At 34.6% G+C, this 27,486-nt stretch overlaps 1 protein-coding gene across 1 annotated transcript in view; it reads right to left on the minus strand.

Moving 5' to 3' along the window:
• LOC136039625 (serine/threonine-protein kinase Warts-like) overlaps nucleotides 1–26,114 on the minus strand; it is a 63,440-nt gene extending 37,326 nt beyond the window's left edge. The window contains exons 1-3 of the mRNA XM_065723526.1: nucleotides 25,983–26,114; nucleotides 15,699–15,902; nucleotides 5,687–5,792 (exon numbers count right to left, since the gene is read on the minus strand). Coding sequence (XP_065579598.1) covers nucleotides 5,687–5,792; nucleotides 15,699–15,890 — 298 coding nt within the window. The 5' untranslated portion in view covers nucleotides 15,891–15,902; nucleotides 25,983–26,114. The remainder of the gene's footprint in view (nucleotides 1–5,686; nucleotides 5,793–15,698; nucleotides 15,903–25,982) is intronic.
• Nucleotides 26,115–27,486: the final 1,372 nt, after the last annotated feature.

Here is a 27,486-nt window from a genome sequence, read left to right on the forward strand (position 1 = left end):
GTATACAGCAGTTTTTTTTGCCAAAAAATCATTTTTGCAAAGCGAAAAAAAAGCTGTTAATGTTGTATCCGGTGGATTCAGGACTCTTTGTTGCACGTTGGTTTCCGTGAAATAAACACGTTGACCATTCTGTAAATGTACCGCTAAGTGAACAACAGCTGGACTACGTTCATGTATCGGAAATGAAAGAATTCGCCAAACAGCTTCATTACTGCTTATGTATCTTCCAGCCTGATATTGTACGATTTCATCGAAATCTTTGATTTCGGGCTGCAAGCCAAAAACTGCCATGTCACTGCCTTTGTTGACGTATTTACATATGTATTTGATTGCCTTTACAGAGTTACAGTATTCAACGTTTATGTGTGCATTAAATGTTTTTGATAATAATGGGGAATATGGAACAACCCACTGGTTATCTACTTCGATGGTGGTACCGTTACGCTTCTTTATTATTGCTGTTTTACCGCCATCTTCAGTAGATCTTCTTCTATATTGTGGGTAACCATCATTGCCAGTAATTGTGTTTGATACTAAAAGTCGAGGATATTGCTTTGTGCACCTTCCTTTGGCCATGCATGGTGAATTTTTGTTCAGTGCACCGCAAGGTCCATGTATCATATTTTTTACAATAATATCATGTAACCCCTTATCGACATTTTTATCAGGTATTTCAGCGGAAATCACATCATCAATTTCGTTCGAAGTAATTTTTTTATGTAGCCAGATTAGTATATGTTCGTGTGGCAAACCTCGTTTTCGCCATTCCACTGAGTACATCCAGCATCGCACTGACCCAAACACTTCAAGTTTTACTATGAAGTTTATCAGTGATTTCAACTTTTGCCGGAAGACACGGGCCGTAATGTCTTGTAATGATTGTCCTTGAAGTAAAAGCTGCAGTATCTCGTCCCAAGATTGATTACATGTAAATGTAATAAATAAATCTGGACGACCAGAGAGACGAACATACGCAATAGCATCTTGAGCATATTCATGCATATGACGGGGACTGCCAGCATATGACGAAGGTAAAATTGTTAACCTTCCAACGTTTGTGGTATTACCGTCATTTATAACTGCATCTCGCAAATGAATGTATTGTTCAGAGCGGAGCTTGGTCTGATTCAGGCGGATATATAGCAAACGTTCTGATTCAATTTTAGCATACATATCAACGACGAATTGGTGGAACAATTCACGGCATTTTAAAATATAATTTTCTTCATGCTGCCGAATCATTAGTCTATAGGAATAATAATGCATTGCACTGCATTTCTTATTCATTTCTTTGTTAGTGGCTGGATTCATCAATTTAATATTAAAGTGATAGCCGTCGGCTCCATCCCAAAAAATGATAGGATATTGTAGGGCATCGTAGCATCGATGAGTTTCAGCAATTCTTAACAACTGAGCGTTTCGCTTATGAAGAGTAATATCTCGAGGTAAAAACTGATCACCGACCATAACGATTGCCATTTCGTCGATAATTGGAGCATTGTATCTACGCACATGTTGGCCAGGAGGCGTTTTGTCAGCGGAAATAACAATTTTATGCGTATCAGTAGGCATCAAATCGATGGCTGTTTTGAACAGACGCACTAAATTATTATTTTCGTGGAAAAGATGTTGCAATTGGGAAACGATTGTCCTTTCAACGTTGGGAGAAATTTCGCAACGTGCATTCAATTCAGAATTTCTATCACTGATGAAGTACAATTGTAAAAATTTATGATTCTCGCCTGAGAATGGTAGAAGGGACCCTGCTCTATGATAAATTTGCCCTTTTACTTTGAAAGTAGACATAAATTGATCTGGATTTTCGATTTGGGCTCCAAACGACGTCATTTGGAAACATGAGTTGTATTTTCTGATTTTTGACAAAAAACGCTTAGATTCTGACGTAGTTCCAGTAAGGAAAGTCTTCAATGGCTCTGGTGGTGCAGCCAATAGAGGAAGTTTAACTTTTCCTGAGGCGCAACACATTCCCATTGTTTCACCATTGAATTTCAAGGCCTTGCAATAGGGACAAATTTTAGACATTGTCCCGATTTGAACACATCTACTCAAGCTATAATCATCGACTGGGTTGTACCTGAATGCCAGGCGATAACTTTCAGGTTGCTCTGATTCCTCGGCACGCTTTCTTTTCTTACTTTCTCTATCAGCAGCAAGCCTGATTTCTTGCTGTTCTTGTGATTCCTCGGCACGCTTTCTTTTCTTACTTTCTCTATCAGCAGCAAGCCTGATTTCTTGCTGTTCTTGTAATTCCTCGGCACGCCTTCTTTTTTCACTTTCTCTTTTAGCAGCAAGTCTGCTTCCGCGTTGCTCTGGTAGTTCCTAGGCACGCTTTCTGTTCTTTCTTTCTCTATCAGCCTCAAGCCTGTTTCCTTGCTGTTCTTTTGATTCCTCGGCATGCTTTCTGTTCTTTCTTTCTCTATCAGCCTCAAGCCTGTTTCCTTGCTGTTCTTTTGATTCCTCGGCACGCCTTTTTTTTTACTTTCTGTTTTAGCAGCAAGTCTGCTTTCGCGTTGCTCTGGTAGTTCCTCGGCACGCTTTCTTTTCTGAATTTCTCTATCAGCAGCAAGTTTTTGGCATAGACTCGTTGAGCATCTTCATCGGCTTTTGCCATTGTAAGTTTATCAGTCATTGTAAACTTAAACATTAATAGATTTCTACGTGAACATATGTCTTAAATATCTTGAATGACGTCACCGTCAAAGCAAAAATGACGACAACTAATTTCATGACGTCAGTCAACACAGAAACATGACGTCACCTGATCCACAGACAGACACACAGACAGACAACTTATTTTTATATATATAGATATCAGATGAACAGAGGTCAAAGCTCTTAGGTGAAATGAAATTTACTTTATTTGACCTCAGTATATTATCACAAATTGAATTCAATCCAAATTCACCTGTATCTCTGTTTATGGAATTATTCTTGAACAATTTTTTTTTAATTTCGATTGTTTTCCTGAAAATTTGCTTTAAACCTTGGTCCCTAGAAATCACAGAGACATTCTCAAACAAAATAAAATGACTTGGATAATTAAAAATATGTTCCAATTGAGCCGACGTGAAATCTTCAAAACCTGTGAAGGCAAGATTCCAAAAGGGCTTATCTTAGTTGGAACTAAGATACGTTAGTTGTTACTTAAGTTGGAACTTTTGAGGAATGATGATTAATTGACTAAAAGTTAAAACGCTAATGCTACTACTACTGCTACTACTAAAACCGCTACTACAACTGCTGCTTCGATTGCGACTACAACCAAGGTTGAGGATATTAAGTTGAAAAATTCAGGGAACGTTGAGGGAAAAATACAACAAAATTGAAAGGGCGTATGAGCAATATCTTTGGAACAGGTAAGAGTATCAAGCTGAAACTTCCAAGAGCATGACAAGGGTGGTATTCAACTGACAAAAAGGTGATATGTGCATACTACTATCACTACTAATACTACAGCTACTATTGATACTACTAATACTACTCCTACCGCTATGATACTAGCACTACTAAAGCGAAGGATACGAAGGTAAAATTTCAAAGAATACTCAGGGCAAAGTCAAACTAAATCAAAACACAATACGTGCGTCCAGGTTGTCAAAAGGATATATCTCAAGAATGGCTTAGGGTATTAAGTTTGAACTTTGATCAGGAATAATTAGGCGATGATAAATTGACCATAAGCGCAAATGGTGTTCTTGTCTTGAGATGGCATTGGAAGCGTCAACCCTACTCCTCTAAGTTTCTGCTCATTTGAGTTTGACTTAGTTATTCATTGTAATTTCTGTTTGTTTTGGGTTTCATTTACTTATTGATGGTGGTTTACTTTAGTTTTATGCCTGAAAATTATTTTGATCTTCTTTGATTTAATGTAGTTTTTTACTTTTCTTTGAAAAACTTCTTTTGTGGAATTTTTTTTTTCAAATTAATTTTATTAAATAACCCCCACATACAATAATTTAAACAAACAGCTAAAAAAAATTGTTCAAAAAATTTATTTAATATAATATAATCCTGGATTAAGATACCTGTAGATTAAAGGGCGTCAGGATTGGTTCAGTCGTATAGAAGACCAAACGGAATTTAAATCTATATGAATAGTAAGCGCCTTCCCATCCACCCAAAATTCAATAGTAAATCCATTACCGAAGATTTATTACACAAAGCTACACTTGATCGAAAATATTGACTGAGTATTCAAATTTCCCGAAATACGGACTATAATCAAAAATCTTACTCTTAAGCCCAAAAACGGAAAAAAAAACACTTTACAAAGAACCCCTATATTAACCAATAATTAGACTATTTCATTTACAAACGAAAAGAATTAATTAAAAAAATTTACATTAAAAAAAGAAAAATAAAGACCCCTATCAAAACCTAAAACGAGCAGAAAAAAAGTAGTAAAATACTTCAAAATTATTACGAACATAAATTACTATCAATGAATCAATAAAAAACAAAACGAACAGTTATTGAAACGAATAGTGACATTAAACATGAGGACGGTAGCTAGTACAACAGAATTTGTATTGATGCAGGGTTCTCATATTACATATGAATCCTAAGAGAAACAGAAACTGCACTATGACATTAAAACAAAGTTACAACAAAATATAACATACAAAGGTATTTTTAATAGAATAGTTAAGTCAAACTTAAAACGAACATTTTAAACAGTACATCTTTTGTAACACTGACAATCAAAAATTGCTAGGATTTCCAGTAACTAATTTCATTATATATTAAACAAACAGTCTACTCTCATTATTTCTTCTTGATTATAGTGGTGTTTATCTTCCTTCTTTTTATCGATGTTTTGACAAATATAAACCACATTATTCAAAATACACATTGTTTTCAATAAAAACACAAATAACACTTAAGCTATTAGGAGGTTTGGGAGGGTGGTGACACCACTTTAACCTTGATTAGCCCTGATGAAACATTCCTCATGTGTGTAATAGTTAAAGACCTGGCAAAAAAAAAACGAAACAACAATGACAATACACGCTGCACGAAACATAAATGTTTTTCAATAAAGGGCAAATGACACTCGTGCCTTTAGAAGGTTCAAAGGGTGGTAGCCATATTCCAACTAGTGGTAATTTATGTTCTTTTAGGTTTGACTTGATTATTTTCATTCTAATTTTTGTTATCTTTGGGATCCATTTATTCATCCATAGCGGTATTTGTTACCTTTATGTTTAATTTGGTTATTCAGTTTAATTTCTGTTCGTTTTGGGTTTTACTTATTCACTGATAATAATTTATGTTCGTGTTAAGTTTGAGTTACTTGACATATATGACGGAGTCATTATATAGCTCTTTGCTTTTCTTTGAAAAACTTTGGCTTTTTAGAAACATTATGAAAAATTGATTTAACAAAGTAGCACAATTTCATTTTCTTTGTATTAGCCATCACAAACGATTTTCGTAAGAAATGCTGTTATTTTTTCAAAAAAAGCAAAAAAAAAAACAAATTCCTCACAATTTGCAAAATTGACTTCAGTCTATACTAGGCTACTAATAAGAAAATTTCGAATACTATAATTACATTAATACCTTTTGGAACCTAGATCGATCTTGTTTCCATCCCATATATCATAACTATATTTAAATCAGCAAGAATCACGCTTAATTTATAAACAATGAATTAAAAACGAACCCTGAGTTCGAGGAGGTGGTGGAGGGTCCTTTTGAGCCTGTATCCATTCATAGGTTGCTTCAAGATTGGTGCCACCAGTAGCAAGAAATGCTCGAGCAATTGTATCCTAAAATTAATAAGTTTACATCAAATCAATAAGAATCAATCCTTTTAAAGTAGGTCCATCCTAAAAGCCTTCGTTATAATAGCATGTAATATTACACAACGGATTTTTGATTCAAAATGCGAATTCCCTAAGTCCTTCAGCTAGATGCAGACACATTTTAAACTGACAAGGGCCAATTATCTTAATCCCTTTACCAACCATTCAATAGAATAAAAACCAACTAATATAGATGAAGGTTAGCTTTATAAAAATGATTCGGCGGAGGCAATCATTCATATATAGAAAACAAGAAAATAGTGAATGAAAAAAGAAGAAGAAAAAACACCGATAGGAATCAATCCCCGAATGCTTCAAAGTAAAGATTATCTATAGGGAGTCGGCATACACTTGTCAAAGGATTGAAGCAAAACACAAAGTCAAAATGTCATTTTAGATTCCTGTCTTAGTAATTGCATAATAAAAAAATATTTTCATTTATTCATTCTTCTTAAACAAAGCCTTCAATCCTCTTTGAAGTAGGTTCATCCTAAATGCCTCCATTAGTAGTTTTCCAGTTGAATTGAAATGCTTGTAATTCGAAGCGTTTTTCACGCATCTAGTCCGATGCCCAACTGAGCCTCCGCCGTTTCCTTCTTTGCCTCAGCGACGTCGGCAAAATGTTTTACTTTCATGTTAATTTTCATTTACGGATATAAACAAAAACCACAGGGGGCAAAGCTGGGAGGCTAGAAGGTAGGAAATGCGAATCATTTAATTTTTGTCAAAAACTGGCACATATATAGCGTTGTGCGAGAAGATGATACCGGGGCTATTAGAGAAACAGTTTGATGCGCTTAATGAGGATAAAACCATTTGTTCGTGCGTGGTGACTTTACTCTGAGCCTTAATAAAGCAACGTTAAATCCTAAAGTTCGGAAACTTCTGAATATGCTGTCTTGCTACGATATGTCTCCTCTGGTGAATATGTGTACTCAAATTACTGCTACCTCCGAGTGGTCGATTGACATTTTTTTTTATTAAGTATGATTCAGCTTACGTTGTGATTAGAGATATCTCCGATCACTTTGGAGTTTTCTTGTGAGAGAATTTTTTTACAGACCAGATGATAAAAATCCTAAAGCACGATCTGATTGACTGAAATTCGACTGAGATCCCTTTTTCGATTCAATGAGTTAGAAAGGTCATAGTTTCATTTTTTTTTTTTAAATAGTGAGCTTGATATGAATATGAAGTTTTGTTTGTTGTATATTAGCGTATGGAGTATAGTCCAGTAAATATTAAGAAGCTCCGAAAGGCTGTTTGATAACAAGGGCAATGCCGCAGACAGTGATTATTTTTCACTGGTAGTCTTGAAGCACGCGTGTCAAGTTGAATTGGAACATTTGGTGTACCTATTTAATCTGTTTATAAAATATGGTATTTTTCCTAATAGTTTGAAGGCCTCTAAAGCTACATAATTATCCAATAATGGTGGTAAAAATTCCTTACATAATCATTGACTTATTTCTTTTCCTTGCATTGTTTGACAAGATCTGACAAGGGCTTACAACTGATAGTTATAATCCCACATACAGCTTTGATGTAGTAAAGTTGGACAGAAGGTTAGAAATATGAGAAAATTAGACAAGTTTATCCCCAATTACTCTACATTTCTCCATTGCTTACCCTTGCCTTCTGTACTGTGACGTTGTCTGGTCAAGCACTTCACCAACTCATTTACTTCTTCTCTGCATGATCCAGAATTTAACCGTCAGAGTGAATTGTGGTGATAAAATGATGCATCAGTGAGACAAAGATTTGTTGAATTACATATTTTCTGTTTACGTGGAAATCTAAGGTTTACGTAGTGTTAAATATGTTTAAATATTAGCACAGATTACTGCCACAATGTTTCGGTGCATTGTTCGTGGCTTGTAGTGATCCCCATCCTCAACCAAACTAGCACCCCAAATAGGAACTCCTTTTCCTGTAGACCCAGTATCATTTACTCCATCTGTCATGTTTGGACAGGGTATTATAAAAGTTCCTCAAGTAAGTTATTAATGGAAAAAATAAGAAGCAAGTTTTAGAAGCAGATTAAAGACTTTTCGTTTTAGTGATTATTCTTTGTGGCTTTTCTTTCGAGCAATCTCTCATTTGATTTTTTGTTTGCTTTTTTAGTGGGTTGTAGTGAGAGAAAGGTAATTGTGACTTGTTGTTTAAGTGTTTTTTTTAAAATAATACCAAGTCGAGTGAGAATGAGTCACGCTACTTTTCTTACTTCGCTTCTCCTGTCTTTTTTTCTTTCTTTTTCTTCGTTCTCTTTGTTGGTTGATAACAACGTAAATATTCGGGGTTTTTGTTCTTAAGGAGTTGTTATCCTAAATAAGTTTGCTTCTGGTGGTTGACGTATTTGTTTGTCTAATGTGAGTAAAACCCTTACTTATTTTCATATATTTATTCCAACTTCAGACACTTTTCCAGAGGGAGAAAATGAAACCAGCAAAAACTTGGCCTGGCCCATGAAGGCTTCGAAAAGTTTTATTTACCAAAAGAGTATTGGATTTTTTTTTAAACATTCCAAGAATCTGGATTTTGGTCTTAAAGGAAAATATAACAGTTCAAAATAGGGTTGAAACCTCTTAATTGACAGTGACACAAATATAAAATTACTTTATTTTTTTTTAACTGGATATGTCCATCATCAGCAATAGACATTAAAAATAAACAAGAGCTAAGAGCTCATATGGCACTTGTGACGAGGCAAGAAGAGCTAAGAGCCAAGAGATCATATGGTATGAGCTCTAGCAAAATTCTATAAATCAATAGATTGATTTAAAAAGGAAAATAAGAGGCTTAATGCCGGTCAAGATTTAAAATAAGAGCTCTGAGTCACAAAGTCCTTCTAAATATCAAAATTCATTAAGATCCGATCACCCACTCGTAAGTTATAAATACCTAATTTTTTCTAATTTTTCCTCTCCCTTTTGCCCCCCAGATGGTCGAATCTGGGAAAACGACTTTATCAAGTCAAATTGTGAAGCTCCCTGACACGCCTATCAATATTCATCGTTTTAGCACGTCCAGAAGCACCAAACTCTCCAAATCACTGAACCCCTTCCCTCAACTCCCCCGCAAAAAAGCTAATCCAGTATGGTTTAGTCAATCACGTATCAAGGACATTTGTTTATTCTATCCACCAAGCTTCATCCCGATTCCTACACTCCAAGTGTTTTTCCAAGATTTCCCCCTCCAACTCCCCCCAATGTCAAAAGATCTGGTCGGGATTTGAAATAAGAGCTCTGAGACATAAATTCCTTCTAAATATCAAATTTCATTACGATCCGATCACCTGTTCGTAAAATAAAAATACCCCAATTTTCACGTTTTCCAAGAATTCCGGTTTCCCCCTCCAACTCCCCCGAATGTCACAGGATCTGATCGGTATTTAAAATTAGAGCTTTAAAGCGCAAGATCCTTCTAAATATCAAATTTGATTAAGATCTGGTCACCCTTTCGTAAGTTACAAATGCCTCAATTTTCAAAATTACCCCCCCCCCAACTCCACCAAAGAGAGCAGATCCGGTCCAGTTATGTCAGTCACGTATCTTAGACAGGTTTTGATTCTTCCCATCCAGTTTCATCCTGATCTCACCTCTTAAGTATTTTCTAAGATTTCTGGTTCCCCTCAACTGCCCCCCCTCCAATTACGCTGGATCTGGTTGAGATTTAAAATAAGAGATCTGAGTTACGAGATCCTTCTAAATATGAAGTTTCATGAAGATCCGATAACTCCTTCGTAAGTTAAAAATACGTCATTTTTTTCTTATTTTTCAGAATTACCCCCCCTCGCAATTGAGCGGATCCGTTCCAATTATGTAAATCACGTATGCAAGACTTCATCTTATTTTTCCAACCAAGTTTCATCCCAATCCCTCCAATCTAAGCTTTTTCCATCATTTTAGGTTTCCCCACCCCAAACTTCCCCCAATGTCACCAGATCCGGTCAGGATTTAAAATAAGAGCTTTGAGACACGATATCCTTCTAATATCAAATTTCATGGAGATCCAATCACCCGTTCGTAAGTTAAAAATACCTCCTTTTTTCTAATTTTTCAGAATTAACCCCCTCCCCCAACTACCCCAAAGAGAGCGGATCCGTTCTGGTTATGTCAATCAAGTATCTAGGACTCGTGTTTTTTCCCCACCAAGTTTCATCCCGATCCCTCCACTCTAAGTGTTTTCCAAGTTTTAGGTTTCCCCCTCCCAACTCCACCCATTGTCACCAGATCCGGACGGGTTTAAAATAAGAGCTCTGAGCCGCGATATCCTTCTAAATATCAAATTTCATTGAGATCCGATCACCCGTTTGTTAGTTAAAAATACCTCATTTTTTTCAATTTTTCAGAAATACTCCCCCCCAACTACCCCAAAGAGAGCGGATCCGTTCCGTTTATGTCAATCATCTATCTAGGACTTGTGTTTAATTTTCCCACCATGTTTCATCCCGATCCCTCCACTCTAAGTGATTTCCAAGTTTTAGGTTTCCCCCTCCCAACTCCCCATCACCAGATCCGGTCGGGATTTAAAATAAGAGCTCTAAGACACGATATCCTTCTAAACATTAAATTTCATTGAGATCCGATAACCCGTTCGTAAGTTGAAAATACCTCATTTTTCTAATTTTTAAGAATTACTCCCCCCCCAAAAAAAAACTACCCCAAAGAGAACGAATCAGTTCTAATTATGTCAATCACGTATCTGGGACTTGCGCTTATTTTTCCCATCAAGTTTCATCCCGATCCCTCCACTCTAAGTGTTTTCCAAGATTTTAGGTTTCCCCCCTCCAACTCCCCCCAATGTCATCAGACCCGGTCGGGATTTAAAATAAGAGCTCTGAGACACAATATCATTCCAAACATCAAATTTCATTAAGATCCAATCACCCGCTCAAAATTTAAAAATACTTCATTTTCTCTATTTTTTCCGAATTAACCGCCCCCCCCCAGATGGTCAAATCGGGAAAACGACTATTTCAAACTTAATCAGGTACGGTCCCTGATACGCTTGCCAAATTTCATCGTCCTAGCTTACCTGGAAGTGCCTAAAGTAGCAAAACCGGGACTTTAGGTTTCCCCCCTCCAACTCCCCCCAATGTCATCAGATCCTGTCAGGATTTAAAATAATAGCTTTGAGACACAATATCATTCAAAATATAAAATTTCATTAAGATCCAATCAACCGCTCATAAGTTAAAAATACTTCATTTTTTCTATTTTTTGCGAATTAACCGGGCCCCCACTCCCCCCCCCCCCCCAGATGGTCAAATCGGGAAAACGACTATTTCTAATTTAATCTGGTCCAGTCCCTGATACGCTTGCCAAATTTCATCGTCCTAGTTTACCTGGAAGTGCCTAAAGAAGCAAAACCGGGACCGACAGACAGACAGACAGACCGACAGAATTGGCGATTGCTATATGTCACTTGGTTAATACCAAGTGCCATAAAAAATTATACCCAATAAACTAATTACATATAGTTTATTGCGCTAATTTTTTTCAATGCAACAGTGGACGCAAGTCTCCTCGACCTTTTCGGTTCCAGTTCATTAGATTTATCAGAAAACGATTTATCAGAATTTGCTAAAGAAGCAAAACCGGGACCGACAGACAGACAGACAGACCGACAGAATTGGCGATTGCTATATGTCACTTGGTTAATATCAAGTGCCATAAAAAATTATACCCAATAAAGTAATTACATATAGTTTATTGCGCTAATTTTTTTCAATGCAACAGTGGAAGCAAGTCTCCTCGACCTTTTCGGTTCCAGTTCATTAGATTTATCTGACATATCAGGTGACTTTTTCAAAAAGAAGGAAAAAATTTGTAGAATTTTCCAACGATATCCTGGAAATACCAGAAAAGAAAGACGTTTTTTGTTCTTTACCATATGTTCCAGGGCTGAGTGAAAAACTTAAAAGAATGTTACAATATATTGGTTTAAAGGTAGCTTTAAGAGATAGTAATACTTTGGCTAGTTTTTTAAATTCTGGAAAGGATCGAACTTCCGTAGAGCAACAAAGTGGGATTTATAAAATCCCATGTACTTGTGACAGGTCTTATGTGGGACGTACTAATTAGAATTTGAAAATGAGATTACTACCACATCTTAATTCTATTTCATCGTCTTTAAAGCAAAATTCCAAACCTGAAGATTTCATGTCGGCTCTATCCGAACATATTTATAATTATCCAAATCATTTTATTTTGTTTGAGAATGCTTCTTTGATTTCTAGGGACCAAGGTTTAAAGCAAATTCTCAGGGAAACAATCGAAATTAAAAAAAATTATATTCAAGAATAATTCCATAAACAGAGATACAGGTGAATTTGAATTGAATTCGATTTATGATCATTTACTGAGGTCAAATAAAGTAAATCTCTTTTCACCTAAGAGCTTTGACCTCTGTCCACCTGATATGTCAGATAAATCTAATGAACAGGAACCGAAAAGGTCAAGGAGATTTGCTTCCGCTGTTGCATTGAAAAAAAAAATAAGAGCAATAAACTATATGTAATTAGTTTATTGGGTATATTTTTTTTAAATGTCTTTTAGTTTTTACTGCTGATGATGGACACTGTATATGTGTCCAAAATATCCAGTTTTTTGAACTGTTAGATTTTCGCCATGCAAAGGCAGCGTGATCTTCGAAGTTATCTACGTCGAGTATATGGGGATAATGTGACCAAGGAGGTGTCTAAATATATTGACACCCATAAGAGACACGCAAATGTTATAAATCAACAAGATTTTCTTCATCAATGTAAGAAGAAAAGGATTTTGCCACCCTCCATAAAATTCAATCTATATTTAGGCATTTTAAAAGGAAAAAAGTTCGAACGAGGTCTACATCTCAAAACTTTAAATCATCTGATTAAAGATAAAAAGAGAAGAAGAGCTTTATTAGTGAAGAGCTTTTTTCCTGGAAAATGTTATATAAAAAAAGGCGAGTCCAAGTGATTTTTGTTTTATTCAACAAACAGCAAGAAATCACTTCAATGATGACTTTCACCTTTCCAGAGAAAGATTACTTAAAAAGTTTTTAAAATTATCCGAAAAAAAGCAGTAATACCTTCGTCAACTCTTGGACCAGGTGTAGTTAATTTTTCATCAAGGACCTTAACATTACAAGAAAAGTCCGTATTAGAAAAAGGTCAAAAATTTTGCTTTAAAACTAATAAAGTCCAGTAGAAGCAATTATCTCTTCAATAGAAACATCTTTACACAGAAACCCCATCCTAATCAAAGATGTTAGCCTTGTAAGAGCTTCTAAAGTGAAAACCCTGTCAAAGTTTGCTTTAAAACCAGAAATCCCAAACAATTCTATCAAAGATATAAACATTTTTAATAATTTAAGAAGGGATGAATCTATTATTATTACAAATGCAGACAAGGGTAACACTTCAGTGGTAATGGATACCAATGACTACAATTCAAAATTAAACATTTTACTGAAAGATGAACAAGAGCTAAGAGAACATATGGCACTTGTGACGAGGTCGGAAGAGCCAAGAACTCATATGGCATGAGCTCTATCAAAATTCTAAGAATCAGTAGATTGATTTAAAAGGAAAATCAGAGGCTTAATCCCTGTCGGGATTTAAAATAAGAGCTCCGAGACACGAGGTCCTTCTAAATATCCAAATTCATTAAAATCTGATCACCAACTCGTAAATTAAAAATACCTAATTTTTTGGTAATTTTTCCTCTCCCTTCAGCCCCCCAGATGGTCGAATCGGGGAAAACGATTTTATCAAGTCAATTTGTGCAGGTCCCTGTCATGCCTACAAATTTTCATCATGCTAGCACGTCCAGAAGCACCAAACTCGGCAAAGCACTGGACCCCTCTAACTCCCCCAAAGAGAGCGGATCCAGTCTGGTTACGTCAATCAAGTATCTACGACATTTGCTTATTCTACCCACCAAGTTTCATTCCGATCTGTCCGTTCTAAGCGTTTTCCAAGATTTCCGGTTTCTTCCTCCAGCTCCCCCTAATGTCACCGGATCCAGTCAGGATTTAAAATAAGAGCTCTGAGACACGAGGTCCTTCCAAAAATCAAATTTCATTAGGATCCAATCACCCGTTGGTAAGTTAAAAACACCTCATTTTTTCTAATTTTTCCAAATTACCAAATTAGGTCCCCCAAAGAGAGCAGATCCGGTCTGGTTATGTCAATCACGTCTCTAGGACTTGTGCTTATTATTCCCACAAAGTTTCATCCAAATCCCTCAAATCTAAGCGTTTTCCAAGATTTCCAGTCCCCCCCCCAACGCCCCCCAATGACAATGGATCCGGTCGGGATTTAAAACAAGAGGTCTGAGTTACGAGGTACTTCTAAATATCAAATTTCATTAAGATCCAATTACTCGTTCGTAAGTTAGAAATATCTCAATTTTTCTAATTTTTCCAAATTATTGGTCTTATCAAAATTATTCAAGATTATGCACACAAGTTCATTAGCTAATTGACTTACCAACATATAAGCATTGGGCAAGACCAGTTGGACAATCCTATTCTGTTTTATTTATTTCTTTAGTTGACCACTGACATATTAATTAAATCCTTAGTTTCTTGTAATTCCGACAAAATGATTTTTATTACCGTACTTAATTGTTACATACTATATTTGTTCAATAGCCCTATTGAACATAGGGCTGTACCACCCTTTTGATTGTTGTATTACTGGGGGATTAAATGCAGATTAGTCGGGTGTTATAACCGTTTGGTTGGTCATATCTGTAAACAAGAAAAGTTTACGCTTGTTTCTTAATAATTGTATAACACACAAAATAAAAATTGTAGACAATTCCGGTTTTCAAGTGTGAATATACAATAACACAGCGCCAGGGGGGCAAAAATGTTTACATTTTAATGTTTTCGGTACATTAAAACTTCTTCCTCGTAAATCACACGATTTACCACTTTAATAATTTACCTCCTGTAAATTATCCCTTCCTTGGTAAATTATTTTTCTCTGAGTGACTTTTTTGTTATGGTGATTTCCCAGAACTTTTTCAAAAGCCAATTTTCTGGTTTTAGATAGAGTTATTCTTGAGTTTTAAGTCTTTGCATTCACTTCTCGGGCCCAATAGGTCAAAGAAGCTACTTTTTCAACCATTTCAAAGACAAAAAAGCGGAAAAATTGTAAACCTTTCTAAAAACTAAAAATCAGATTTGCAGTTTTGTACGAAAAAAAAAAGAGAACTGAGGATGTACTGTTAGTATTATTCGTTTTAAATTATTTTATTCTAGTCCATGGTCAGGGAAAAAAAATTGTTAAACACCTCTGCATCAAAGATTATCACACATAATTACACGAGCTCAATGCGAAAATTAAAACAAGTCTGTTATTTTCCTGACCTTTTTCGTTATTTCTATCTCTAAACAAAAACTTTTTTTTAAAGAAAGATTTCATATTTACCCTCCTGTTTAATTCTAAAAATGAAAGATACGCCCATTCGTAAGGGGAAGTTTAATATGAATTCTTACACACAATTTAAGCCTATTGGGTTTTAAATTTCATCTATAAATTTAGTCTGGGATTTAAATACATCATACTAGTAAAATAGTTAATAAAAAAAGTTATTAATGTTTTGACAATTGAAAAATTCTAATAAATGTTCTACATCCGATTTTTCTTCTATTCTAGTGTATACTGCTGGGGCAAGAATGTTGAAGAAATACCTGAATATTGGCACCTCCAACCAAAAAAAGTGAAACAGTTTTAACAAGATGATTCAGGCCCTGATAATAATATATTTTTAATTAATGCCCCCCTCCCAGACATGAAAAATAGATTTGTTTTTTAACAGAAGCACTCTGAAAATATTACGTGAAAATTTAAGTAAGAACTATTACCATTACCTTTTGAAAACCTAGGTTCAATAGTTGTTGAGCAACCAGATGCTGTCTTGTTAAATCGGAATTTAACACAGGTCCAGGATCGTTTTCGTAAGGCTGAAGAGAATTTTTAATTTCTTGAAGGGCTCGGAAATTATAGTTAGTTCTGTCGCCACTATTAGAAGACATTTCGACTAAAATAATATCTTGGCCCATATCAATTAACACCTGCAAGAAAAAAACAGTAAAAACCCATTTCAAACCATGTTCTAAAATGCTAAACCAACAACACTTTGTAAGTACTATATTAGCCCAAGAACTGGAAGAAAGGTGAAAAATGTGAACAAACTAAACCAGCATATAAGGTTCACAATGGGGTATCAGACTTTTTAAGAGGAGAAGGAAGGGAGGGGTCAAAATCTGAACAGAGGACATACTCAGGGGAATTTTCAATTTCCTTATCTCTCCAGTGAGGTAAAATTAACTTAATTTCAATGTGATTAGGGAATATATATATATATATATATATATATATATATATATATATATATATATATATATTTTCTGAGAATAAAGAGTGATATCAAAAGAAAAGAAACAGAAATTACCCTAAATATGGAGGATCCCACAAGGACTCAGTATATTTTGTTATGAAGCTAAAGATGCACTTTAGTGAAGACCGTATGTATTTTAAATATGGATTTTTCACTGGAATTTCAAATTTTCCTCAGAAATGCTATCCTCGAAAAAAAAAGACAAAAAAAACAAATAAACAAAGTGCTAACACATAATTTCACATTTCAAATTTAATTTTTATCTTTAAAATGTCTGTTGTAATTTTTCTAGAGCAGTATGTATACCTAAAGATTAACGATGTGGCAAAATGAAGTCATTAAAACAAAACATGCTAATATCAGATGGCGAGAATAACGATTGGGATTTCAATTAAACATCCAACAAATAACTTTTTTTAGTAAACGTTCTATAATGTTTAGAGTAGCTGAAATACCCGAAGTCATATTTGGCACTTGATGCACACAGCAGAGTTAGGTTGGGCAGGATATCTTCTCCTCTTAAACGTTTTTTGTGCATTAACTGAAAAAATGATTTTCTGAAAAACCATATTTCACAGAAAAGTAAAGAGCCATATTAAAACTTTAGACGTTCGAAAAACGTTTGAAAAACGGTATTTAAAAGAAAAGTAAAGAGCCATATTAAAACATTAGACGAGAAGAAATAGTCCTTTAATAGTTCAAATTTGAAAAGGTCTGAAATTGCTATCGACGAATAAATTAAACGCTAAACGAATAGAAATTACATTAAATAATTACATCGAACCTAAAAGTGACAGATACAGATGAATAAAAAAAAGAGAGACAATCTTAAAACGAACAGATATTACTACAAATGGGAGTTTGGCTACTTTTCCTCGCCATCCATAAGCTTTTTGAAGGTTATTGTGTCATTTGCGTTTTATTGAAAACTATATGTATTTTGAACAATGCGGTTTAATTTTTCAAAACATTGACAAAAAATAAGTAGAATAAAGTGAAATCACTATAATCAATATGACTGGAAATGACTGACGAAAATCTCAGCAATTCAAGATTTTATGTAACATTTCTTTTTCTTCGATGTTAAAATTTTAAAAATAATGTTTATAAAATATTGGTTTTCAGTGAAGCGCAAATGACCCAATAGCCTTTAAAAGGTATAAGAGTAGGGAGTTGATAGCAGCCAAACTCTTATTAACAGTAATTTCTGTTCGTTTTAAGTTTGACTTGAGTATAACATTTTAATATGGTTCTACTTTTCTTTGAAAACTTCTTTTTCAAAGAGCTCTTCTAAAAATTAATTTCTTTTCATTTTTGATAGCCCAAGTTTTATCATTCGTTAATGTTACAGATATGTTTCTAGTTTTTGAGGTTTTCTGCACAAGAATTAAAAATATTGGATACTAATTTAAGTTCTTAAGTTACCAAGAGATCTGAGCATTGGTACTCATTGTATCAAACACAGTTGTTGCATAAATTTCGTCGTGAGAATATTTTTGGTGTGGTGTGGAAAAGATGTCATTTCAGAAACCTGGATGCAGATAATGTCTTTCTATTGATCCAACATCCCCTTCAATATTATGTGAAAGTTTTAACTTGATACTCATAGATTATCTTGAGATATTTCACATACAACCTTTAGACAGCCTGGATGCACATAGCATCTTTTTTTAAACTCCAACATCTGTTAAAATTTTCAACTCAATACTCTTACCATTACTGAGATAGTACAGATATGTCATTTTGACAAACTGGCTGTAAATAGTTTATCTTGATTTGGTTCAAAATCCCCTCAACACTCCCAGAAAGTTTCAACAAGATACTACACGCACACAATTTTGAAAACTAGGATGCACATGGTATAGGTTTAAGTCATTATGCCCCTCAACATTCCATGGAAATTTCAACTTAACACCCATAGCTGTTCCCAAGACACTGCAGATATGGCATATTGACAGCCTGGATGTACATAATGCCTTTTTGGCTTAGTTGAACGTCCTAATTAACATTCCCTGACAGGTTCAACTTAATATCCTTAGCCATTCCAGAGACATGACAGATATATATATATATATATATATATATATATATATATATATATATATATATATATATATATATATATATATATACTGGAATACACACTTTATCTTCTGATTAAATAAAAAAAAACAAGTTTTTTTAACTGAAAGTAAGCAGCGACATTAAAACTTAAAACGACCAGAAATTACTTCATACATGAAAGAGGCTGCTTCCTCATCAACGCCTCGCTCTTTACGCTAAAATTTGACTCTTTCTCTCAATTCTTCTTTTTAAAACAATAAAAAACTTTAGCGTAAAGAGCGGGGCGTTGATGAGGAAGCAGCCTCTTTCATGTACGAAGTAATTTCTGGTCGTTTTAAGTTTTAATGTCGCTCCTTACTTTCAGTTAAAAAAAACTTGTTTTTTTTTATTTAATTTCTGGACATTTTTGAATCAATGCATGTTTTGATTTTGGCTCTCCTCAGAGGAATAATTAAAACAACATTTGCATTTTTTTTTTGCTAAATGGCTTTCTCATAATTTTGATCGAATGATTTTGAGAAAAAAAGAGCGGGGGAGGAAGCCTAGTTGCCCTCCAATTTTTTGGTTAATTAAAAAGGCAACTAGAATTTTTAATTTTTTACGAATATTTTTATTAGTAAAAGATTTACGTAACTTATAAATTAGCTTACGTAAAGAACTTTTATATTCTCATTTTTTTATTACATATATGAGGGGGTTCGCCCCCTTGTCAGATCCTCGCTCTTTACACTAAAGCTTAAATTTTGTCCCAATTCATTAAGAATGACCCCAGAATCATAAAAGCAGTAGAATAAATAGTTGAAATTACTAAAAATACTTTAGCGTAAAGAGCGAGGTATTAGGAGGAGGTGAGCCCCTCAAATGGGTAATAATTTCTGTTTGTTTTAAGTTTTAATTCTGCTCCTTACTTCCAGCTGAAAGAACTTTTTCATATTTATTTTTTCATTGTTTTTTTTTTTAAATAATGCTAGTAAACCCTGCACTCCCTTCATGGAGATTTTCTTCCCCCATGACAAACTATCGATGGAAAGTTCCCCCAGCATATCCCCCTCTTCTCAACCCCTCCCCCAACCAAAAAAAATCCTCCTGAAAACGCCTGTACACTTCCCAATAACCATTATTATATGTAAGCACTGGTCAAAGTTTGTAACTTGTTGCCCCTCCCACGGGGACTGTGTGGGAGTAAGTCGTCCCCAAAGACATAGTTATAAGGTTTTTCGACTACGCTGAATAAAATGGCTATCTCAGAATTTTGATCCGTTGACTATGGTAAAATAATTAGCGTGGGAGGGGGCCTAGGTGCCCTCCAATTTTTTGGTCACTTAAAAAGGGCACTAGAACTTTTCATTTCCGTTAGAATGAGCCCTCTTGCAACATTCTAGGACAACTGGGTAGATACGATCACCCCTGGGAAAAAAAACAAAAAAAAACAACAAAAAACAAAAAAACACGCATCCGTGATCTGCCTTCTGGCAAAAAATACAAAATTCCACATTTTTGTAGATAGGAGCTTGAAACTTCTACAGTAGGGTTCTCTGATACGCTGAATCTGATGGTGTGATTTTCGTCAAGATTCTATGACTTCTAGGGGGCGTTTCCCCCTATTTTCTAAAATAACGCAAATTTTCTCAGGCTCGTAACTTTTGATGGGTAAGACTAAACTTGATGAAACTTATACATTTAAAATCAGCATTAAAATGCAATTCTTTTGATGTAGGTATTGGTATCAAAATTCCATTTTTTAGAGTTTTGGTTACTATTGAGCCGGGTCGCTCCTTACTACAGTTTGTTACCATGAACTGTTTGATTTAGCTCAATAGTCCTGAAAGTCAACCTAATGCTCCTAGCTTTTCCTGAAATATCACATACATAACCTTTTGACATCTGGGATGCAAATAGTTTGTTTGATTTAATTCAACTTCCCATCAACATTTTTCCAAAGTTTCAACTTAACACCCTTAGCTGTTGCAAATATACTGCTTTGATAACCTGGATGCATACTGTGTCTTTTGATTTATTTTAACATCCCCCTCAACTTTCTGTGAAGGCTTCAATTATATGTACTTGGTCATTCCTAAGATATTGTATATACAACCTTTTGGCAATATGGCTGCAAATAGTGTCTTTTCATTTAGTTCAACATCCCTTCTAACATTTCCTGAAAATTTCATCTAAATACCCTTTGTTATTCCCATGTTTTTACCCAAACTCTCCTTTTCCATTGTAAACTCTTGCCTAAGGGCCTGTAGGGTTCATGTTGTCCCTGGAAACAATTTGATAAGACCTTTTGATTATTTTGAGCAAAAGGGTTATCTCAAAAATTTTGATCAAATGTCTTTGGAGGGGTTAGAAAAGATGGAAAGGAAGAAGGCTGGTTACCCTCAAATTACACATGACGCTTCAAAATAGCCCTAAAACATTCAATTTCCAATCAAACAAGTCCCTTTCAAAGTTTTTAGAACCATCCTTTCCATATGAAGTGGCTCTGGAAAAAAAATAATAAAGCATTGAAGAGTTATGCTCTTTACTAAAGATAGAAAGATATACTCTCATAGAAAGTTTAAAATTAATTGGTTTGATAGCCTGCTGAAAGGTAACTAAGAGGGAATGTCAAAATACTACACCAAACTAAAAAAATTAAAATAATTGCAAGCAGCTCTTTGGCCAGGTTGCTAACAAGAAATAATACGTCCTTACTTGTCTATTTTTTCCATTTCCAAATGATCTATATTTATTTAATTTGCATTATTATTTTTTTTTTTGCAGGGGGCGGGTATCTGATTCACTGGGCTGATTGACAAGTTATTGACAGGCAAAATCACTATCAATGAACCTATCAAATATTGGTTTTTGGTAACAGATAATAAATTTAACAGGTTGGCAAACATTAAAAAAAAGGATAATATTAGAAGAAAAAAACAATAACTAGAAGAATTCTGAAGTCCATGTGATATAATCAATTTAAAAGCCATGTTAGAATATGGCCTCTTTTACAGACTAAAACTTGTACTTCACAAGTTTTTAATAGAAACTTTGTCAATATACATGTCATACTATATAGGATCTACATAGTAAGGAAGCAAAGCTCAACATGCATGTCTAGTCTTTCACTAGTCTCATTCATGATGTCTGCAAACAAAACAAGAATTAGAAACAGAGAAGATTGGAAAACATGCAAACTAACCAAGTGAAAGCAATCAGATAAAGATAAAAAAATTACAAAATTAGCAAAAACAACAGAAAGATTAAAAAAAGAAAAAAGAAGAAAATTTATATGAACACTGGCATGGGTATCAAACTTAAAACTGCTGAGGTTTATCTTATGGTTTATCCACTTTCAAAAACACTGGCTCTTTTGAAAGTGTTTAAAAGTTTTATCTTTTAATATCTGTTTGGAGACATAAAATAGTGTGTCCATTTAAATTTTTAGATATTTTTGCAGTTCAGCACAAGGGAGTAAATTAGGTTCACTTTTATTTCTTATTGTTTTTAACTGTATTTTAACAACAATTCGTGAGAATTCTAAATTCACTGATGACTTAACTGCCTTAGACCTGTGACTAAGCCCTCAGACTATTGAGCAGTTTGACTTGATGCAAATTTGTAATGATTTTTAAAAGCTGAATTAGGGCAAATAAAATTGAGAGTTACTGAGAATAAGATCTCTTCTATGAGATCTTATTCATAAAGCTTGACAGTCACATTTCCTTATAATTCCCTACTACTAACAAAGAAAACAGTTGAAATACTTTTAGACAAAGATTTAAGATATAACTTGCATGTTGACAATCTGAATAAAAAAGGCACCTCACTTTTACAATATTTTTCCAACTTGAAGAGATATGGTATCATAACTGATATTTCAATATTTGTATACAGTAGTTATGCTACACCTTCTCTTGAATATAAATGTCCAGCTTGGCATCCAGGGCTGATGAAAGTTCAACCAGACAGACAAGAGATGGTACAAAAAAAGAACTGTAAAATGATATTTGGGCACAACTACTCAACTAATGATGATGCACTGATAAAACTCAACTTGAATTAACTTGATAGTTGTAGACATGAGTCGAAATATTGATTTGGACCAAATTTTTTCATTTTCCAACCCATTGTGGTTTATTAACCAATCATTGAGAGCCCCCCTACTGACTGACTAGACTCTATGCTCCAGCAAATAAAAAGAATTGAACACAATTAATTACTTACCCAGCCTCAAGTATCTAGAGATATTGTAAATCATTTCTCCTTAATTTTACTTGGCATTTTAATAGTATCACCCTAGCAAGTATTTAATATTTATTTTTTGATGTACTTTATTTCAGGGATTTGCCTGTGAGTGCTTTTTTTGCTTTGCCTTTTTTCAATACTGTCATATTCATGTTATTTTTGACCAGTCTTCTGAGCAATTTTCTAAACCTTACTACACTGAATCTTAAATTACCATAAATCACATTGTCTTCTGAGCAATTTTCTAAACCTTACTACATTGAATCTTAAATTACCATAAATCACATTGTCTTCTGAGCATTTTTCTAAACCTTACTACATTGAATCTTAAACTACCATAAATCACATCATCCAGCAAAATAAGGGAAAAATCAAACAACACAAATGACTTATAATAGGAAAGAAGTAGACAGAAACAAATACAATCACAAATACAATGCTTTCCAAGAGGCAAGTAGGAGAATCAGTCAAAAGCAGCTGCCCAGATAAAGGCTGCAATAATTTCTATAGAAAATTACCTTACTATCTGAAGAGCCTGGGAAGAACACAGGATTTCTTTATCTTTGCTTCAAAAATAGCATGTGAAATATTCAAAAACTCAGTGACAATGGAATAGCACACTAATGCAATAAAATATGGTTTTAACCAGGCATTTGCAACTAGCAAAGAAGTTAAGCAGCACAAATACCTCCTAGAAACAAGCAAGATGTGTTATGGCTTGACAAGGAAAGATGCTTAGATCCTCAATTACAACTTTTCTGTAGAAACCAACAAGACAATCCATCAGAACTGGAGGGATGCCAAAGAAACAGGGATTGATTGGTTGGCTTTTCAGCTCAAAATTTATAGCTATTACTTGACAAGCCTCAACCAAAAAACTTGGGTTAAACCATAACCTTTAACAAAGTCAATATTGGGCAGACCTTCCTGAACCTGGAGTCACTCCTGAAAAAGCATCCTTTGACCACAAGTGACATAAAAAACTGTGATGAAATTTTGGTGACCACAGTTCATCTTCCTCCTAAGGTGTTTAAGAAGAAGGGCTGGAGGATAGTGGGCATGGTAGCACCTGCAGAGAAGGGTGTCCTTTTGACCATTGTTGGGACTGTTTCTAGAAGTGGTCAGTAATTACCACTTTACTTTATATTTTCAAGAAAAAATTTCAGCTTCACATCCTAGCTGATACTCTAGCCAACTCAGCAGACAGAGCCTTGCTGTCAGGTTGGACCAACTAAGATCTATTTTTGAAATATATATATATCATTTCAAGACATACTTATTGGACAAAGCTTTATTGTTCATATCAAACAACATCACAGGAGGCTTTGAAAAGGCTAGAATATAGCCCCTAAAATCTTCACAGATGTAGATTTTCTTACCTTTTTTTTCACTGAAAAGGCTGCTTTCCCTAGTATTGATGGACATGCCCCTCAATGTCCTGTAAACAATATCCCAAGTCAGCCAGAAGACCCTAAGGCTAAGGTGAACAATGAAGAAGGTTGGAGCTCATCTACTCCTGTTTCAAACTGAGAACCATTTACTCCTGAACTAGAAAGACCATACCCTAAACCAAAGCTTTGCATTAGCCAATGCAGTCAAGGAAGCCAGAAAGGAGCTAACAAAGTTCTGACTAATATTTTTGTCAAACTGTACCTTGAAAAAGAAGAAAAGCAAAGTAGGTGATACAATAGTTGCTGAAGGGAAAAACACTTACATAAAGAAGATTCTTTTCATTGACCCAGGCAGCAAAGTCAAAAAGGTCCTGGACAACAAAAGTGATTATTTGTTGAAGGCTGGTTCTTCTGATTAGGAGGATGTGACCCAAAAAAGCTTTAGCTACATCAACATTGGTAGTAGATGACAGGGAATTTTACCCTGGATGAGTTTTAGAAAAAACAAAGAACAAAGCCAAAGTAAATGTAATGTATATGGACAAATTTCAGATATAGATATATAGGAAGTGGCCAGACCAAGAGGACACATGTTTCTACCCCAGGATAAACATCCTTAAAATAATTAATGACCTCTTTTCTTGCTTTCAGGGCATCTTCATATTTCAACTTCACCAACTGGTAGTTGATTTATGATGAAAGTGGGCTTGATTTTAGTTATTTGAAGTCATTTCTTTGATTATACGACTGATGTTATCTTTTTTTGCTGAAAATGAATGGTTTATATCAAAACCAACTGTTTACCATCCATTGCCCCTATAAATGCCACCCACTGATTAATAGGACAACTGGTACATGTAGGGATACCTCCATTTTTCCTTATTTGAACAGTGAAAAGTCTGAAAAAATTGCAATCTATTCTCCTGATAATTGGCTTTCATTTGAGCTATAAACCAGTTCTTTAATCAAACATTTGGTATGATCTTTTTGCATCTTCTAAAACCATCCTATTATAAAGAAAATCTGAGTTGTTATGTTCCTCCTTCTATTCCATCACTGTTTATACAATGCTCTGTAAACTTTTTGAGCTCCTTTTATTGACAAGCCAAGACTGAAGTATTATGTTACCCTATATCAATTTGGTTTTCAGGCTAATGTTGGCTGTTCTCAAGCTCCTACAGCAGTTTTTACTCTCCTTGCCCATACTGAATCTTTGAGGCAAAGTCTGATCCTTACTGGATATGATGCTAAATGTGTGTTTGATTCCTTAATTCATTCATCCATGCTTCTTCATATGGCAAAGCAAGGCATCAACCCACCAGTTGTCTGTCTTCTCAGGGATTTATATAGGAATCTTAGAGTGCATTTAAAACTTCCATCCTGTTTACCCTTGCAGTCAACTCTTCATCCATCCCATGAAACCAAAATCTTTAAATCTGTTGAATATGCCTGTGATTTCTCATCCTCCAGCCTGTGATTTCTTCATCCTCATTAAGAAAGGGGCTAGGCAATTGGCTTCTAATCCTAGACATGGTGTATATAAGCATAATTGGTTAGGATTGGCTGATAGATACAACTAGGCTAGCTAGGGTTGGCTGACTATAATCTTGTGGAACCTGTTTTTCAACACTTGAACTTAGACCAAGTTACTCCTATTACCTAGCCTATCTAAATGTTATTAGTCTATTCTGCTTCACAATACATGTCTTGGGTGAAATCTATCAAAGATCGAGCCCATCTATGATTTATATACTTGTTTGAACTTTAAAACCCCAGCAACAAAGATGAGACCTGTATTCTCCAAGGTTAGACTTTACCATCAAATGTGTTGATGTATGTGTAGAGTGTAAGACTCTACTTTTGAATAGCAGAGGGAATAACATTTTGTTCATGAAAAATATCCTCAAACCATCCAATTGGTTAACACAACCTACGTTTGCAGTGGTAGAGTATAGTTATTTAACTGTTTGAGTAGTGATTGTCTGTCTTGAGAACTGGGCATCTTATCCTAGGCAACTTAAGTATTTTTAAAATTTCCAAAATGAATTAAGGTTAACTAGACATTTCACCTTTTATTGTTAGCTTTTGCTTTCATTTCTTACTAAGGCCAACAACCACTTTTAAAGCAGTTGGGAACACTCAGTCCTCGTCTCTGTTTGTAAACAATATTCACATATTTTAAACCAGGTGGCTAAGAGAATGATGAAGAAAAGATACTTACCCCGTGTTCTTTTATTTGTCCGGTTACTTATCTAACTAATCCACGCGTTTTATGAGACGCACATGACGTCAGAGGCTACTCGGATTATCCCTCAAACGCTCAGGATTACTTGTCCGTGGGCTTGCACTTTCTAACCCCGAAAAAAAGATTATTGAGGACAAGTGACGTCAATGTTACAAATTTTTTTAAATGGATAAACATGTGAAATCGTGAAGTCTAGAGAAAAGACAAGGGAACTTTAAATCATAGAAATAATCTTAGCTTTTCAGTGACCTGTAAGTAATCTTATACATATTACTGAGGATCTGAGGAGTTTTTTGGTGTTTTAGGCCTGTCATGCATAGGCTAAGCTTCATAAGGAGTCAGAAGAAAAGCTTTTGGTTATTAGAAAGGTTGGTTTTTAGGAAGGCAGCTATCACATTGGTGAGTTAGTCAAATATTACTATATCAAACAGGCCTAGTTTTTAAACCATCCTATAATTTTTAGTTGAAAAAAATTTAGAATGATTAGGCCAATACCTATAGCCTTTTATATAGTCTATATTTGTTGAGATTGCTAAACTGGATTTATAAGGTAGATTAGGGGTATAATTTTACTTTAACTACTTTTGGCTATCTTTGAAAGAGGTTAGGCTAGGAAAATGAAAACTTTCAGGGATGTGTCTACAGGCTAAAGTATGTCCCAGGAAGGTATTTTGAAGTACTTACTTTTAATTCATTTCCCTCTAGAGGGTCCTGAAATTTTTGGGTGCCTTATTTTTTGGTTATCAGTTTCTTTTTTCTCTGGCCTTAGTTCTGAAAAGACAATTCCTGTTGATTGAGCAGAACTTTAAGCCATAACACTGGTTTTTTCTAATTTTAGAAATAATCTTTTATGCCACCTCATTATAGATTAAATATATGGCTTATATTATTTATTTTCCATGAATTTTTGTTTTGTTTGATTTTATTGATGTCAGTTGCTTTCTGTTAAAAATACATTCATTTTTTTACATCAAGCTTCTTTTGTGAAAAAATTTGAACTGTTTTTCTTTTTACATGTTGTATAAAATGTAAAGGAATACCTGGCCCTTCATTTCATAGATTCAACTAAAAGTCATTGAGGTATATTATATCAAAATACATCTGACACATTTTAATATTTATTTTTTTTTAGATGACATAGGACACCATTAAAGTTTTGCATTTGCTTTGCTAAAAATTGTCATAAAAAGTGCCAAGTTTAGAGAGTTATGTTAATATTCGTCTTGCTGATCAGTATAATTATTTTTAGAATTCCACTGTTTAAAGCATTTTAGAGATTCATGGGTATATTGTTGTCACAAATGATTTTTCTCAAATGGACTTTTGGA

The sequence above is a fragment of the Artemia franciscana genome, chromosome 2 (genome assembly GCF_032884065.1).
Source record: "Artemia franciscana chromosome 2, ASM3288406v1, whole genome shotgun sequence".
Classification (NCBI taxonomy): domain Eukaryota; kingdom Metazoa; phylum Arthropoda; class Branchiopoda; order Anostraca; family Artemiidae; genus Artemia; species Artemia franciscana.